Source organism: Hyla sarda, chromosome 1, assembly GCF_029499605.1.
Source record: "Hyla sarda isolate aHylSar1 chromosome 1, aHylSar1.hap1, whole genome shotgun sequence".
Lineage (NCBI taxonomy): Eukaryota > Metazoa > Chordata > Amphibia > Anura > Hylidae > Hyla > Hyla sarda.
The window spans coordinates 400,645,860-400,661,539 of record NC_079189.1 but is presented as its reverse complement, the minus strand read 5'-3'; the positions used below and the strand labels follow the sequence as shown (position 1 = coordinate 400,661,539).

At 40.2% G+C, this 15,680-nt stretch overlaps 1 protein-coding gene across 1 annotated transcript; it reads left to right on the top strand.

Annotated features, from left to right (window-relative positions):
* The first annotated feature begins 489 nt into the window (after positions 1 to 489).
* LOC130367204 (olfactory receptor 10G9-like) lies at positions 490 to 12,544 on the top strand. Its single transcript, XM_056569642.1, has 3 exons — positions 490 to 1,388; positions 9,912 to 10,025; positions 12,472 to 12,544. Exons 1-3 carry the CDS (start codon positions 490 to 492, stop codon positions 12,542 to 12,544), a joined length of 1,086 nt encoding a protein of 361 aa, XP_056425617.1.
* The last annotated feature ends 3,136 nt before the right edge of the window (positions 12,545 to 15,680 follow it).

The window sequence follows — 15,680 nt, the reverse complement described above, 5'->3', positions numbered from 1 at the left end:
TCTAGAGCCACAAAAAACTAACCGCTCCACATTCTTCAAGGACATTAGATGTGTGGCATACTTTATCAAATTGAATTATTTTGTAACGCATAGGAATCTATTTTATTTTATGGTGTATACAATATGCACATTACACTAAAGCTCATGCCCTTATTGTGGTGCTTATACCTTAGATTGCATATAGTCTCTGGATTCAGTGAGTATCATCCTTTTGGGGATATAATTTAATAAACCCCACTGAGTATTAGTATTACTGCTGGTATTGAGTATACACATATTACTATAAATATGAAGCTACGGTTTATTTTACATGATCATTTTGAGCTTATATCCCTATATCTATTGGATATATGCTTCCTGTAATTTATTTTGCAATGTGTATTTTGAGGGTGATTGCTTTCACATGGATTGTTAGCTGTGAAGATTCCCATGATCCTATGCTCATCTGGTATATTAAAGGTTAGACTTCTGTGACGGGCAGATCATATAATGGATAACACTACATCTGTGATAACTGAATTCATTTTAAGAGGAATTCCATACCCAGTAGAACTGCGTGTGCCCCTTATTGTACTCTTCTCCTTTATATACATATTCACACTTTTAGGGAACTCTTTCTTGATTGTAGCAGTTAAAGAAACTCCCACTCTACATACTCCTATGTATTTCTTCCTTATAAACCTTTCTTTTCTAGATATTTGCCTTTCTTCTGCCATATTACCAGAGTTACTTGGGAATTTTCTATTATATAAGACGATTCCATTTAGTGGATGTGCGTGTCAGTTGTACTTTTTCCATTTCCTGGGAAGCTGTGAGTGTTTCTTGTACACTGTCATGGCATATGATCGATATGTGGCCATATGTCGGCCTTTATACTACTCCCGCATGATGAGCTGGAGGATATGTAAGTCTTTTGCCTTTGGATGCTGGTTGACTGGATCTCTTCACTCAATGACTCACACAGTGTTAACTTTCACTCTACCTTACTGTGGTTCCAATGAAATTGACTATTTCCTCTGTGACATTATCCCTATTTTGAAGCTGGCCTGTGCTGATACTACAGTCAACAAGATAGTGACTCTAGCCAATATCGGAGCCGTGGCCTTACTCTGTTTAATCCTAATACTGACTTCTTATCTCCATATTCTCAATACAATTCTGAAAATAAACACTGTGAATGCCAGAAAGAAAACATTTTCTACATGTGCTTCTCATATTATTGTAGTATTGTTATATTATATTCCATGTGTATTTATTTACATGCGGCCTTATTCTGGTTCCTCACTGGATTGCTTCGTAGCTATTTTCTACACCCTCATCACACCACTTTTAAATCCCATTGTCTACAGTCTAAGAAATAAAGAGGTAAAAGTAGTTCTGATAAAATTAATGAAAGAGATAATCTTTTAATAAACCTTTATTATTGGGTACATTTAGCTATTTAAACCCAAAAATGTATATATATATATATATATATATATATATATATATATATATATATATATATATATATATAGTAAATTTGAGTAGCCGTGTTAGTCCAGTGATGCAGACTTGACAAAGGGAGGAATCACGAAAGCTTGAACTACAAAATTCTGTTAGTCCAATAAAAAAGGTATTACAAGATACTGCAACATTTTTTGATTTGCATCTATATATATATATATATATATATATATATATATATATATATATATTCCTATGATTCCTATGATAATTCAGAAGAATTGATACTAAAGGACTATTCCGGCATTCTATTTCCCTTTAAATGGATGCTTCAACGATTTAATATTTTCATATTAAAAGTGTACCTGTTATTATAAGTACTAAGGAAAATGACAACATTTTTATAATTGGGATCTGAGTTTTTAGACCCTCTCCGATCACTAGAATGAGTGGGGAGAGAAGCCGCAGCTGCAGGCTTTTCCCCCACTCTGTGTCTATCAATGGCACAGTCCCATAGACAGAAAGAAAGAGAGAAAAAAAAGAGAAAAAAAAAAAGGAAAGGGGGGCTCAAGCACAATGCAAAACAAGTTAAAACGGGGTGCTATCCGGCATAAAGAACACACAATTGGGAAAGAGAAAAAAATGAAATGCCCCAATGGATGCACACCCAATACACAATATGATGCACTATGCAATTATGCATTATGGGGTATTTAAGACACTAGCCTTTAGTTCAGCACTACACCCCTGAGGAAGTCACATTCGGTGACCGAACATGTGGGGTTTGTTCCTGTAGACATGGGTTAATCAGGTTATCTCCCCTTCTTTCTTCCGTCTGTGGCCTGCATATTGTGGTGATTCTGTGCACAGCACATTATTTTTTTGTTCCATCTACCTTTATACACCTTGACTTTTTTTTGCAGCACTGCATTGTTTATGATATATTTGATTGATTACAATTCATTTTGTTATGAAGTTTTGGTGTTTGCATGACTTTGGTGTATCTTTCTATTGCCTGGGCCACAGCATTTGTTTAGGTTAATGGGGGCCCTTACATGTTTCACCCATGTCCAGTGGTGATCTTTACAGGTCCCACTGTTGTAGTGTGGCTCCATGTAGCCCTTTTTAAATGTTTTTATTGTGTTGTTTTGGATATTTGCACATTGTGTTAATAAACTTGTACCTTTGCATCATATTGTGTATTGGGTGTGCGTCCATTGTGACATTTCAGCTTTTTCACGTTCCCAGTCCCATAGACATGCTTTGAGACAATCTCTGTCATGTGCCATAGTGCTGGGAGAGAGCAAAGTAAAGGTAACCTGTGACAAAATAACGCTAATCCTAGTGAGGTACAGTTACTAGTGTAGAACTGTTTTGCTGCTGTCACAAGTGAATTAGTAAAGGCAAGCAATTTTTTTTTAAATTATTGCCCTTGCTAATGCAACAGGGTTTTGGGAGTGTCCAGCTATATCCCTGTTGTCCCTTTACCCTTGTTTCCTCTCTGTGCTCGGCAGGCTGATTCTGAGCTTCTGCTACCTGTGAGCTGGGGTACATATGTGCAGCAGTGCAACTACCCAACGAATCATCTGGAGTAAGGAAGTGGGGTCTTATTGGAGCCATCTTTAAGAAAACAATAAGACTGACACAAAGCTAACTTGAAACTAACTTTGTATTGCAGAAAGAACAACCATGCATAACATAACAAACAGTAAGCTATAGTAAAGCACAAAATCAGACATATGCAATGTGTATATAGGTCTCATCCACCCACAAGCACACCTGTGGACCACCCTAATCTTCGCCCTAGAAACTAATGGGTACCCTCAGTTGGTGCATATTACATAGATGGGGCCCATACAAAGTCCTGCTTAACAGTGTTACTTGGAGTAGGCCTAAACTATCTAAATGTCCACAAATAGATATGTAAGTTCAGGGTGCCCTGTTAAGAGACAGGAAAAAAGGGTTTCAGGTCTACTCTTACACAGGTCAATCCAGCTTCAAGTTCTCTTAACTGCACACTAAGCCTTTTCTGCTACTAGGACTAGATCTTGTTAAACCTGCTTGCAGATTCCTCTCAGCTGCTGCAGGCACTCTTTGTACCAGGATTCCACACAGGCTGTCCCACTGTGTCCACTCTCTCTCTGCTTGCTCTGTTGGAACTGAAAAAAAAATTAAGATGGACATAAGGACACATGTCCAGAAAACTCCTCCTCTCTCAGCTTTAGTCACTGGTCAGTTCATTTGTTTGTGCAGTCCACCATCTACTGGACAATATATGTAATGGCAGGATAATGCACAACAATAATCCCAGGGGTTACACTCATAATGGCTTGGACCAAGACTGCATTCAACACCCAGTTTTAAGCATTGTGCATGTCTGAATGCTCTCGGCCAAGTGTGGTTGGGGTTAGGTAATGATGTTGTGAACTTGAGGAAACACAGAGGCCTAGGCCTAGCAAAAAAGTGGAGATGTTGCAACCCACTAAAATAATTCTAAGCTTGCTTTGCCTGCCTACAGCATTAATATTACATACATATATATCAACTGACACCAGAAATTTACAGATTTGTAAATTACCTCTATTAAAAAATCTTAATCCTTCCAGTAGTTATCAGCTGCTAAAGTTGAGTTGTTCTTTTCTGTCTGACAACAGTGCTCTCTGCTGACACCTCTGCTTGTCTCAGGAACTGTCCAGAGTAGGAGCAAATTCCCATAGCAAACCTCTAATGCTTTGGACAGTTCCTGAGACAAGCAGAGGTGTCAGCAGAGAGCACTGTCAGCAGAAAGAAAAGAACAACTCAACTTCAGCAGCTGATAACTACTGGAAGGATTAAGATTATTCAATAGAAGTAATTTACAAATCTATTTAACTTTCCGGAGGCCAGTTGACTAAAAAAAAAAAAGTTTTTTCCTGGAATACTTAATGTGCCTCCATATGAACAAAAAAAGACTGTTTTTGTTCCCTACAGTCTGCAGTCATTGATTAAGGGAAAACTGTAGACATTTAGGGAGGATTAATAAGCGAAATGTAGAAATGGCACCAAAATATGGAGTACAGGTATTGTTCTAGGTCCTTCATTTTGGTAATTTTGGTGTAATTTTAGCCATGATGAAATTAACAAGAAAGTTAAAACAGTTAAAACAGTTTGTAGGTTAAAAAGAATTTTGTATTGATTCTGAACTGAATGAGCAACCAGGGCAGTGACTGGCACAGGGAGGATGCATTGGTGTAACAACTGGAGAGGAAGATGAATCGGCCACATTTAGTATGGACTGGGAGGAGAGAGATTAACGAAGGAAAGGCCAAATAGTAAGGCCAGACACTAAGGAGTTACATTAGTCAAGGCAAAAATGAATCAAAGCAACAATGAGCAATTTGGCTGTTTCAATAGTAAGAAAACTAATGTTTTTGGTTTGAAGGTGACAAGAGAGTTATGGTAATAGCCCACACTGGGATGGAAACATCAGGTTTGGGTAGGTTAGTTGATGGGGGAAACGCTAGAAGTTCGGCTTTGGAAAGATGGTTGTTTGAGATAGCAGAGAGACAGTCATTAGTATTTTGTAGGAGTGCAGGGGTGACACAACGCAAACATGATATAATATGTGAATTAACATTCCCAGAGTTAGCATATTAACCAATTCTGCTAGAAATATATCAGTTCAACTCTTGGATGAGTGGATTGTAGACAAAATGCTAAGGAGGCTAAATAGCACTTAATGTCAGGGTTATTAAAGGGGTATGCTGGTTTTATACATCTTATCTATAGTAGAAGAAAGGACAAGGTCCGGCACTAGGTTGCAGGTAAAAACTTCTTATTCCTTTATTTCAAGATTCTGCAGTACAGGGTAGAAAGTCTGATGCGTTTCGCTAAAGAGCTTAATCGTAGACTGCCGTACAATCACAGAGGACAACTTAAAATACCGGAGGTATAAGTCACATGACTAACCTCGTCATTGTTAATAACATATACATATAAAACCTGGAATTGGAATCCATTTAGAACATTACATGTGGTGTCTGTTCACACTCTTTAATTATCATGCACTGCGTTAAAGACTATTTCATATTTATTATTCGCAAATTGCAAGACTAAGAGCTTCCATAGCAATAAATTGCATTGTAAAATGGATTTTGACCTCTCATTAATTCTATATTATATTTTTAAGAATCGCAGTGAATGAAAATGGAGTGTGAACTAGACGTACAAATTATCATGTAAATGGGGAAACCGCAATAAAGGGGGAGGAAAAGGAACACACGAGCAAGAAGAACTCAACTTGGTACGGGGAAGGAAAGATTTTTTATATATATATATATATATATATATATATATATATATATATTTATCATTAACAGAACGCACACATGGGAAAGGCACACATACAGTTAGTGCGCAATATTATACGCTGCTGACTGTCATATCAGAACAGCATCAATTATTTATGTGTGAATATTAACAGGATGAAATAAATGGAGACCTTTGATGAGCAATTTTTTGTAATTTTTATTTATAATTTTTTATGTATACATTGTTGTTACTTTTTATCTTTATTTTTATTTTTATATTTATATTGTTATTATTATAATTTACTATTATTTTATTGTTATGCCATAGTATCCTAGATAACATTAGAATTTTTCCTATTTCATTATATTTATTTATTCATTATTATTTTTGTTTTTATTGTTATTATTATTTTATTGTTTGTTTTGTTGTTATTATTGTTTTATATCGTTATTATTATTATTATTTTTTGTTTTTTATTTTTTATTATTATCTATTTTTTATTTTTCATTATTGATTATTTATTTTTATGTTTTTTATATTTAATTTTTCTATTTTTCATTTTTGTTATTATTTATTTCGTGTTGTTATTTTATAATTATTGTTGTAAATATTTTTATTTTTATATATTTTTATATATTTTTTTATTTATTATTGATATTTATCATTATTATTATTTCTCCTCATTACTAATAATATCCAGGTATAGATACTGTCATACTATTCCATAACATAAAATTAAGACATAATTGCCCTGCATAGTTGGATAAGTTTTGTCCATGAATACAGTGTAGATTATGACATTGTCAATCCACACTGTATTGGTTGGCTTATCAATAACTATAAATGCTGCTCCTACAAACCATGACCTAACAACAATGCAGTTCTATGGACAAGTTAACATCATGTCCAATCTTTTATTTAAACCCTCTGGGTATCTAGTTTCCAAGAGGAACATCCAATAGGTCTCACGTTTATACATCCTATATTTAAGATCTCCACCTCTTGGCCCCAAGGATATTTTCTCTAATCCCGAGACACGAAGGCTATTTGCCTCCCCCCCCCCCCCATGTATTTCCCTGAAATGACGGGATAACATGGAGATACCTGGTAAATTACTCCTGATGTCCGACACATGTTTTCTGAATCTCATTTTTAATGAGTTGCCTGAGCAACCCACATATTGTAATTTGCAAATTGTGCATGTCGCCACATACACAATATTTTTAGTATTGCAATTTATGTAATTTTGTATACTGTGTGCCTTTCCCGTTGTGCATGATATCACTTGATTTGAAACATTCATATAATCACAAGTTAAACACCGGTTGTGTCCACATTTCCAATTGCCTTTGGCATTAAGCCAATTCTGGCTATTTGTTTTGATATTACTTTTACTTTCAAAAAGACTTGGGGATATTTTAGACCCTATGGAGGGACCCCTCCTAGATACAATAGCAATACCTCCCGCTACAATATTTCTTAAGGCTGGATCAGTTTCAAGGACTGGGATGTATCTATTTATGATGTTTTTTATTTTATTAAATTGGATACTATACAGTGTAACGAAAAAAGGTCTCTTGGATTTAGATTTAAATTTACTACTTTTGCCTCCTGCATTATGTGATTCTTCCTGTTCCTGTCTCCTCCTAAAGTATGCCACTAAATCTCTCTGATCAATTTCATTAATTTTCCTGTGTGACTGATTCAAGATTTTATCATTATAGCCTCTATTTCTCAGCCTAACACACAGGTCTTCTGCTGCCACTTTAAACTCCTCATCTCTAGAGCAATTGCACCTAATCCTACAGAGCTCCCCAAACGGGATATTATACAGAACATGTTTTGGGTGACAGGAGGATGCCCTTAATATGGAATTAGTCGCCGTTTCCTTCCTGTAAGGAAGGACTTCTATAACATCCTCTCTGCCCACCAATGTGAGATCTAGGAAATTAATGCTATCTTTGTTAAAGAACGATGTAAACCCCAAATTAAGATCATTAGATCCAATGTATTTAACAAAATTCTCAAATTCATCCTTTGAATCTTTCCAAATTATTAAAATATCGTCAATGAAGCGCCCTAGCCAATGTATACTATTCAAGTATGGATTGTCGATATTAAATATGAACTGGGATTCCCAATAGAACATAAAAATGTTCGCAAAAGAGGGGGAGTATTTGGCCCCCATCGATGCTCCCCTGGTCTGAAGGAAATAATCACCATCGAACATGAAATAATTGTGTTTAAGCAAAAATTCTATTGCGATGGTGATGAAGTCCCTCACACCAGGGGAGTACGGGCTATATTTTTCCATATGCAAGGATAAAGCTTCTAAACCCTTGGACCAAGGGATAGCTGGATATAATCCTATGACGTCACACGTTGCCCATGACAACTCATTGCCCCAAGTGATATTTTCTAGGATATTAATGGCATGTTTTGAATCCTCTATATATGTAGGAGTAGTCTTGGTGAGGGGCTGCAAGTAGTGATCCACCCACTCCCCAAGACGATCTAACAAGGGCCCAATGCCGGCGACAATGGGTCTCAGGGGAGGTGGAAAAACCCCTTTATGCACCTTGGGGAGTGAGTGGAACACAGGAATTATGGGATGGGAGACAAAGAGATATTCTTCTAATTTCTTGTCCAAAACCCCTAAGGCTACACCTTCCTCTAGCACCTTTTTGAGTTTCAGTTGAAATATTTTAGTGGGATCTCCACCTAATTTGCAATACATTTGTGTGTCTGACAATATTTCCATATTTAATTTTTTGTATAAGCCGGCATCAAGTACTATGATGTTTCCGCCTTTATCGGCATTGCGAATTACAATGGATTTATTGTCAACCAGATCCTTCAAAGCACCTCTTTCACTTTTATTCAAATTATCATGTAAGCTAGTGGTGCAAGATTCTTGTTTTAATTTAACCAAATCCCTCTCCACCAACTCCTGGAATCTATCCAGGGCCTCAGGTCTGGAGGCCACAGGATAGAACCCAGGGTTGGCAGAGAGGTACGGCTTGTCCAATTTATCTTCACATTCCACATTTTCCATCTGTAAACTTATCAAATTTAGCTTAGTTAATTGATCTTGAAAATCATAACACAAATCTCTCCCACCCAGTCTAGCTGTTGATCTGGCCCCTGCTGCACCTTCCCTCCCCAAGTCCACATCATGTCCATAGCCGTCCTGCACATCCTCCAGGCATGAAAAATGTCTTTTCAAAGTTAGTCCCCTGGCTAGTTTGTTAACATCTAACAACGTATTGAACAAGTCAAATTGGCAAGATGGTACAAAATTCAAACCTTTGCTGAGGACATCTATCTGTGCCGGGGTCAGGATGCAGGCGGATAGGATCGTAACTGGATTCAACGTGGGGTCAGTAGGGAGCGTAGTGGATATCTTCCTCCGTTTGTGTCGGCGACCTGCTCGCCGGGTCTTTTTTTGTTTGTTTGATCCTTCATACCTGTGCGGTTTTTTGGAACCGCCCCCAGGTCTCTTAGGGGAACGCCGGATGCAGCAGACTTCTTTTTCGTTTGTTGTTGTTGGGTGTGGGTTCGAGGAACTTCATTAGACTCCTCCTGTGGATTGTCAGGTTCTGAGAAGCTGACTCTGCTATTTCCTCTGGATCTGGAATAATTCCTGGGTCTGGATCTGGAGCGGGATGTTCTTAGGATTGAACGTGATGTATCTTCTTTACCCTCCTGCGATAGATGCCAGGTGAATATTTGATCCTTATTATAATGAGTAACATCCCTCTGGAATTTATTTATTTTTAGATCCATGATGCCTTTCTCCAGTTTCTCCAGTTTTTCCAGGACAATTTGTTCCATATCAGTAAAGTCCTTATGATCTTTATATTCACATAGTCGAATCTTAAGGGTCTCCAGCTCCAATTGCATTTCTGCGAGCTCTGCGGACTCCTCTTCCACTATGTACGTCATCAATTTTGCTGAACACTCTAGTAATGCATTGTCCCACTTAGAAATGAATTGCTGGGAATAGACTTTAATTGGTCTCTTTTTAAGTCTCAGTCCCCGGGGCACAATATTCTTTTGCAAATAGGTGGTGAGTGTTTTGTGGCAGCAGAAGACCTGTGTGTTAGGCTGAGAAATAGAGGCTATAATGATAAAATCTTGAATCAGTCACACAGGAAAATTAATGAAATTGATCGGAGAGATTTAGTGGCATACTCTAGGAAGAGACAGGAACAGGAAGAATCACATAATGCAGGAGGCAAAAGTAGTAAATTTAAATCTAAATCCAAGAGACCTTTTTTCGTTACACCGTATAGTATCCAATTTAATAAAATAAAAAACATCATAAATAGATACATCCCAGTCCTTGAAACTGATCCAGCCTTAAGAAATATTGTAGCGGGAGGTATTGCTATTGTATCTAGGAGGGGTCCCTCCATAGGGTCTAAAATATCCCCAAGTCTTTTTGAAATTAAAAGTAATATCAAAACAAATAGCCAGAATTGGCTTAATGCCAAAGGCAATTGGAAATGTGGACACAACCGGTGTTTAAAGGGGTAGTCCAGTGGTGAAAAACTTATCCCCTTTCCTAAGGGTAGGGGATAAGTTTGAGATTGCGGGGGGTCCGACCGCTGGGGCCCCCTGCAATCTCTCTGTACGGGGCCCCGGATCTCCACCGAGATAGCGGGTGTCGACCCCCGCACGAGGCGGCGGCCGACACGCCCCCTCAATACATCTCAATGGCAGAGCCGGAGATTGCCGAAGGCAGTGCTTCGGCTCTGCCATAGAGTTGTATTGAGGGGGCGTGTCGGCCGCCGCCTCGTGCGGAGGTCGACACGCCCCCTTCCCGCGGGCTGTCGGGGCTCCGTACAGGAGATCGCAGGGGGCCCCAGCGGTCGGACCCCCCGCGATCTGCAACTTATCCCCTATCCTTAGGATAGGGGATAAGTTGCTCACCACTGAGTCACCACTGGACTACTCCTTTAACTTGTGATTATATGAATGTTTCAAATCAAGTGATATCATGCACTACGGGAAAGGCACACAGTATACAAAATTACATAAATTGCAATACTAAAAATATTGTGTATGTGGCGACATGCACAATTTGCAAATTACAATATGTGGGTTGCTCAGGCAACTCATTAAAAATGAGATTCAGAAAACATGTGTCGGACATCAGGAGTAATTTACCAGGTATCTCCATGTTATCCCGTCATTTCAGGGAAATACATGGGGGGAGGCAAATAGCCTCCGTGTCTCGGGATTATAGAAAATATCCTTGGGGCCAAGAGGTGGAGATCTTAAATATAGGATGTATAAACGTGAGACCTATTGGATGTTCCTCTTGGGAACTAGATACCCAGAGGGTTTAAATAAAAGATTGGACATGATGTTAACTTGTCCATAGAACTGCATTGTTGTCAGGTCATGGTTTGTAGGAGCAGCATTTATAGTTATTGATAAGCCAACCAATACAGTGTGGATTGACAATGTCATAATCTACACTGTATTCATGGACAAACTTTATCCAACTATGCAGGGCAATTATGTCTTAATTTTATGTTGTGGTCGGTGCTATAGAATAGCGAGCCTACCTAACTAAAACTAACTCAGCTAAGACTAGGCAGTCTGAATTGTGCCATATACTGCCGTGTAAGGGTACACCTTGGAAAATAAGAGGGCATACCTTAAAAAGGAGTAGAAAAAGAGAGGGGAGGGCAGGGTGGGACAACGCGAGAGCCGTGGCGTACTGACCGAGGGGAGCCGCGGCTTTTAAGAGTGAGTACCGCCCCTCCCACAAACACAGGTTAAATGAGTAAATCAATTAACCTTCGCACTTGTGGTCGGTGCTATAGAATAGTGAGCCTACCTAACTAAAACTAACTCAGCTAAGACTAGGCAGTCTGAATTGTGCCATATACTGCCGCGTAAGGGTACACCTTGGAAAATAAGAGGGCAAAACTCAGAAATCAACACACAAAGCTTTATTAGACATTACAATACAAGCGATTCAAAAGCATATTGCATCTCCACCTTCGGGTTTGGAACATAACGCATATACGCGCTGTACTTCCAGCGACCTAACTTCCTGATAACATGAGCAGGAACACCATGACGAGAGGCCGATGCTGCTGCCCCTATCCGAAGCGAATGACCGGATATAACTGAAGCATCGTGACCTAAGGATTTAACTAAAACACGTAAATAACGTACAAAAACAGAGGAAGTGAGAGCAGCATTATTAAACAACAACAATGGGCTCCCTAGACTGTCATGAATACGGAGAGCAAGTAATGCGCTGAAGACCAACACCGGACACCACTTGTGAGAGGTTTTAAAATATTTAACGTGCACCTCCTGACCGGGAAGTGATGTCTTTGTGTAGCGCAATACAAGAGTGAAATGATCCGTGGATCGCTGCAATTGCCCAAACTTGAAAAACGGTGCGGTGCTAGTTTTGCACGTGAACTCGCCCGGTCTCAGAAAGCCATAATAACCTAAGACGAGGGCTGCCTTTAGTGTCAAACTATTATGTAAACCAAACGGGGAGTGATCCAGGGCATCTGCCAGCTGCCTAAACAGAGACCCTGAAATGGGCTGCCTACCTGGAGGCATTGGTACTCTGCTTTTAGCAACCCCTTTAAGGGCAGCCTTGACTGCATGCGATGTAAACAGTGACGCCCTATCCGGGAACTTCAAGGTAACAAAGTGTTGTATGCCTGCCAAATAAATTTTTATGGTGTTATATGCTAGCCGTAAGGAGGAGTGGCAAAACCCTATAAAGGCTAAAAGAAAAGACACAGAAAGGAAGTCATCATGCGGGTGAGACTGACAGAATTTGGTAAACAGATTAAAGGCCGTATGGTAAACTTTCAGAGTGTTACGAGAAAGTTAATTATTAATCAAATCCTGACCAACAGACATATAGGCATTTAATTCAAAATCAAATCGTGGAACGCTGGAACTGTGCATCCTGACGGATCAGCCTCTGGCATCACCTGAAAGAAGAGTGCAAAATTGAACCTAGATAGTGCATCAGCAGCCGTATTTCTAACACCATCTATATGAGCACTAGAGAAGTGAAAATTATGCGACAATGACAACCATACTAGTTTACGCATCAAAGACATAAACTGTGGGGATGTGGATCTACATTTAAGTAGAATATTCACCGTAGCTTCGTTGTCAGAAACGAACAGAACTGACTTCCTAAACCATAGGTGACCCCACACACTGGCAGCTGCAACTATAGGGTACAACTCGAACAATGCTGATGACCTGCTAAAACCTGGAGACAGGGATACTTCGGTTGGCCAAGCACTAGCCAACCAATGGTTTTCCCAAATAGCTGCAAAACCCACTGAGGAGGAGGCATCAGAGAAAACTAAAGGAGAGGCATTGTCGATACCAGGGGTGAAAAAGGATACCCCATTCCAGTCAGCCAAGAACGTATGCCACATAGCGAAATCAGCAAGCGCGTGTTTGTCAAACATGACTACATCGTTTTGGCCAGGAACAGAATTCATAGCGTCTAACAACCTGGACACAAAACTCCTGCCTTGTGGAATTACACGCATGGCAAAGTTCAACATGCCGAGAATGGATTGGAGTTGTACCTTGGTCACCCTGGGTGAATTGGCAAGAACATGCATGGTCTGTCTAATACGTGAGAGCTTGTCAAGCGGTAATCTGGCTTCCATGGCCTGTGTGTCCAGAATAATACCTAAAAAGGTCAGTGACTTGCAAGGGCCCTCAACTTTTTTATCTGACACCGGAACAGCCAGTTGCTGAAATACTGCTAACGCGGTCTTCAAATATCTGGGGCACTCGTTACCCGGTTCAATAAACAAAAAGTCGTCCAAGTAGTGGATAACATGGGAAGAGTCGAACCTGTTTTCCAAGAGCCAGTGTGGGGACTGTGCAAATTTATCAAACAACCAAGGACTGCTTCTAGCGCAAAAAGTTAATTTCACAGCAAAATAATACTTGTTTCGCCACCTAATACCATGCCACTTCCATAACTGAGGCAAAATGGGCAGGAGCTTAAAGGCATCGGATATATCGATCTTGGACAGCCACGTGTTACCGCCCATGCTCAGGATGACCGCTATTGCCTCATCTATGGAAGCATATTTCAAGGAAAATTCTCCTGCGGGGATAAGAGAATTTAAGCTAGGTGTGTGTGCAGAGTAAGGGGCGGACAAATCATAAATTAAACGTAGTTTATTGCTGAATTTCCCAGCCACCAACCCTAGTGGACTTACTCTCCAAACGTCAAAGGGGGGCTCATCAAATGGACCAATGACAAAACCCTTGTCTACTTCTGCTTGTAACAGGGTATCTACAACCATAGGGTCCCTTAGAGCAGAATGTAAATTGTCACATTCATACGTAGCAGAGGGTAAAGTAACAAAACCTGTATGGAAACCTGACCGGAAACCATTAATCAAAAATTGAACAAAACTCTTATCTGGGTGATCAGAAAGAAAATATTCTAAACAGAAGATATCTATCACAGCTAGTCATGCTTTCGACTTTTGTGGACAACTGGACTTAGGATGGGCTCTGAAACAGACTGCGCAGACATGTAAAAGTCTACACTGGTTATAATTGCAAGACCCGAAATTGTAATTATTGCAGATTTGCAATTTACCGAGATATTTAATGGGTCTACCTAGTTTGTCAATCAAGCCGGCCTGTTTCTGATTCCTAGGCTGAAATGTGGGTGAGGATGTACCGGGAGTCACTTCAGCTGGGGAATTAACGGTATTACACCACTCGGTGGTATGGGTGATGGATTGACACCGAGAGCAAACTGGGGCTTTAAGACCTGCAAAATGATTGCAGAAAATCTCGGTGTCAACCAACGCCCAATTGACTGTGTAGTTATACTGTACTAGCGCAGCCGCTGCCTTAGCTGAAAACGATTTATGATAATCATAAAACGTGGACCCACCATATTTATGAGCTAATTCTGTGACTTTGTACAGATACATGTCAAGCTCTTCGCGTCTCTCTGGCCTGACTGAGCACAAGACGTCACGATAAATGGCGAACGCCATACTGAATTCAGCTAGTGTAAGCTTGTGACTTAACCTTATGTCCTTAGCTTTCAGGATCACTGACACCTCACCACAAGCAATAGTCTTGTTCTCGGAAACATCGTGAGATGCAATAAGCAAGGAAGCAAGGTTAACATCCTTACCATCGAGAATGTCCTTCTTCAGATTAGCCGGGATGAAATGAGCTGGTGCGATATTAGGCACGAGCATGTTAAGTCCAACCGGTAACACTGAAGCCTGCGGAGTAGCAGGAACCTGAGGGGGAACGGACGTCTGCGGAACGGCAGGAACCGAACCAACTACTGGGGCAGAAGCGGGAACTTCTGAATTCTTGCACTCCAAAGTGTCAACTCTAGAACACAGCGAGTTAATTAAAGTATGCAACTGCAGGATGAACGTATTAAGTGTCTGCATGGACACTTCCCTGCTGCTAGTGCCTGCTTGATCACAAAGTCCCGACTGCTCCGAGACCAATAAGCGATAAAGTTCCGCCTTGCGGGCAGTGGCCGGGAACGGGATGCCTTTGCGGACGAGTTCAGCCGTCAGCTTGGGAATAGTCCAGTTGCGAAGTGAGGGGACGCTACCCAGATCCGATGTTCTAGCGACGTTGTCCAGAACAGAGGCTGCATCTTCAATGTCTGAAGCGTGAGACATTTCTGAAAATTAGACACATAACAATCAAACCCTGACACCGGAAGGCAGCAGCCCACCATAATGAAATTCACCTATCAGCGCAAGACCAACTCGGAACCAAAGCCACGGATGCCACACAACAGTAGTGAAGGAACTAAGTCTAAAACGTAATTAGACTACAAAGTGAAGGATGACGTGTAGTGACGAAAAGATGCTAACTGCGTGACACGTGAGAGTTATTCGTGACAAACGAAGCCCTGGCCCAGA

Excerpts from the sequence above, each read along its gene's own strand:
- LOC130367204 (XM_056569642.1), top strand. The coding sequence starts at position 490 with ATGGATAACACTACATCTGTGATAACTGAATTCATTTTAAGAGGAATT. Across the intron at positions 1,389-9,911 it reads AAAGTAGTTCTGATAAAATT|GAGAGATTTAGTGGCATACT; the intron begins AATGAAAGAGAT and ends TGAAATTGATCG. Across the intron at positions 10,026-12,471 it reads AGACCTTTTTTCGTTACACC|CCGTAAGGAGGAGTGGCAAA; the intron begins GTATAGTATCCA and ends GTTATATGCTAG.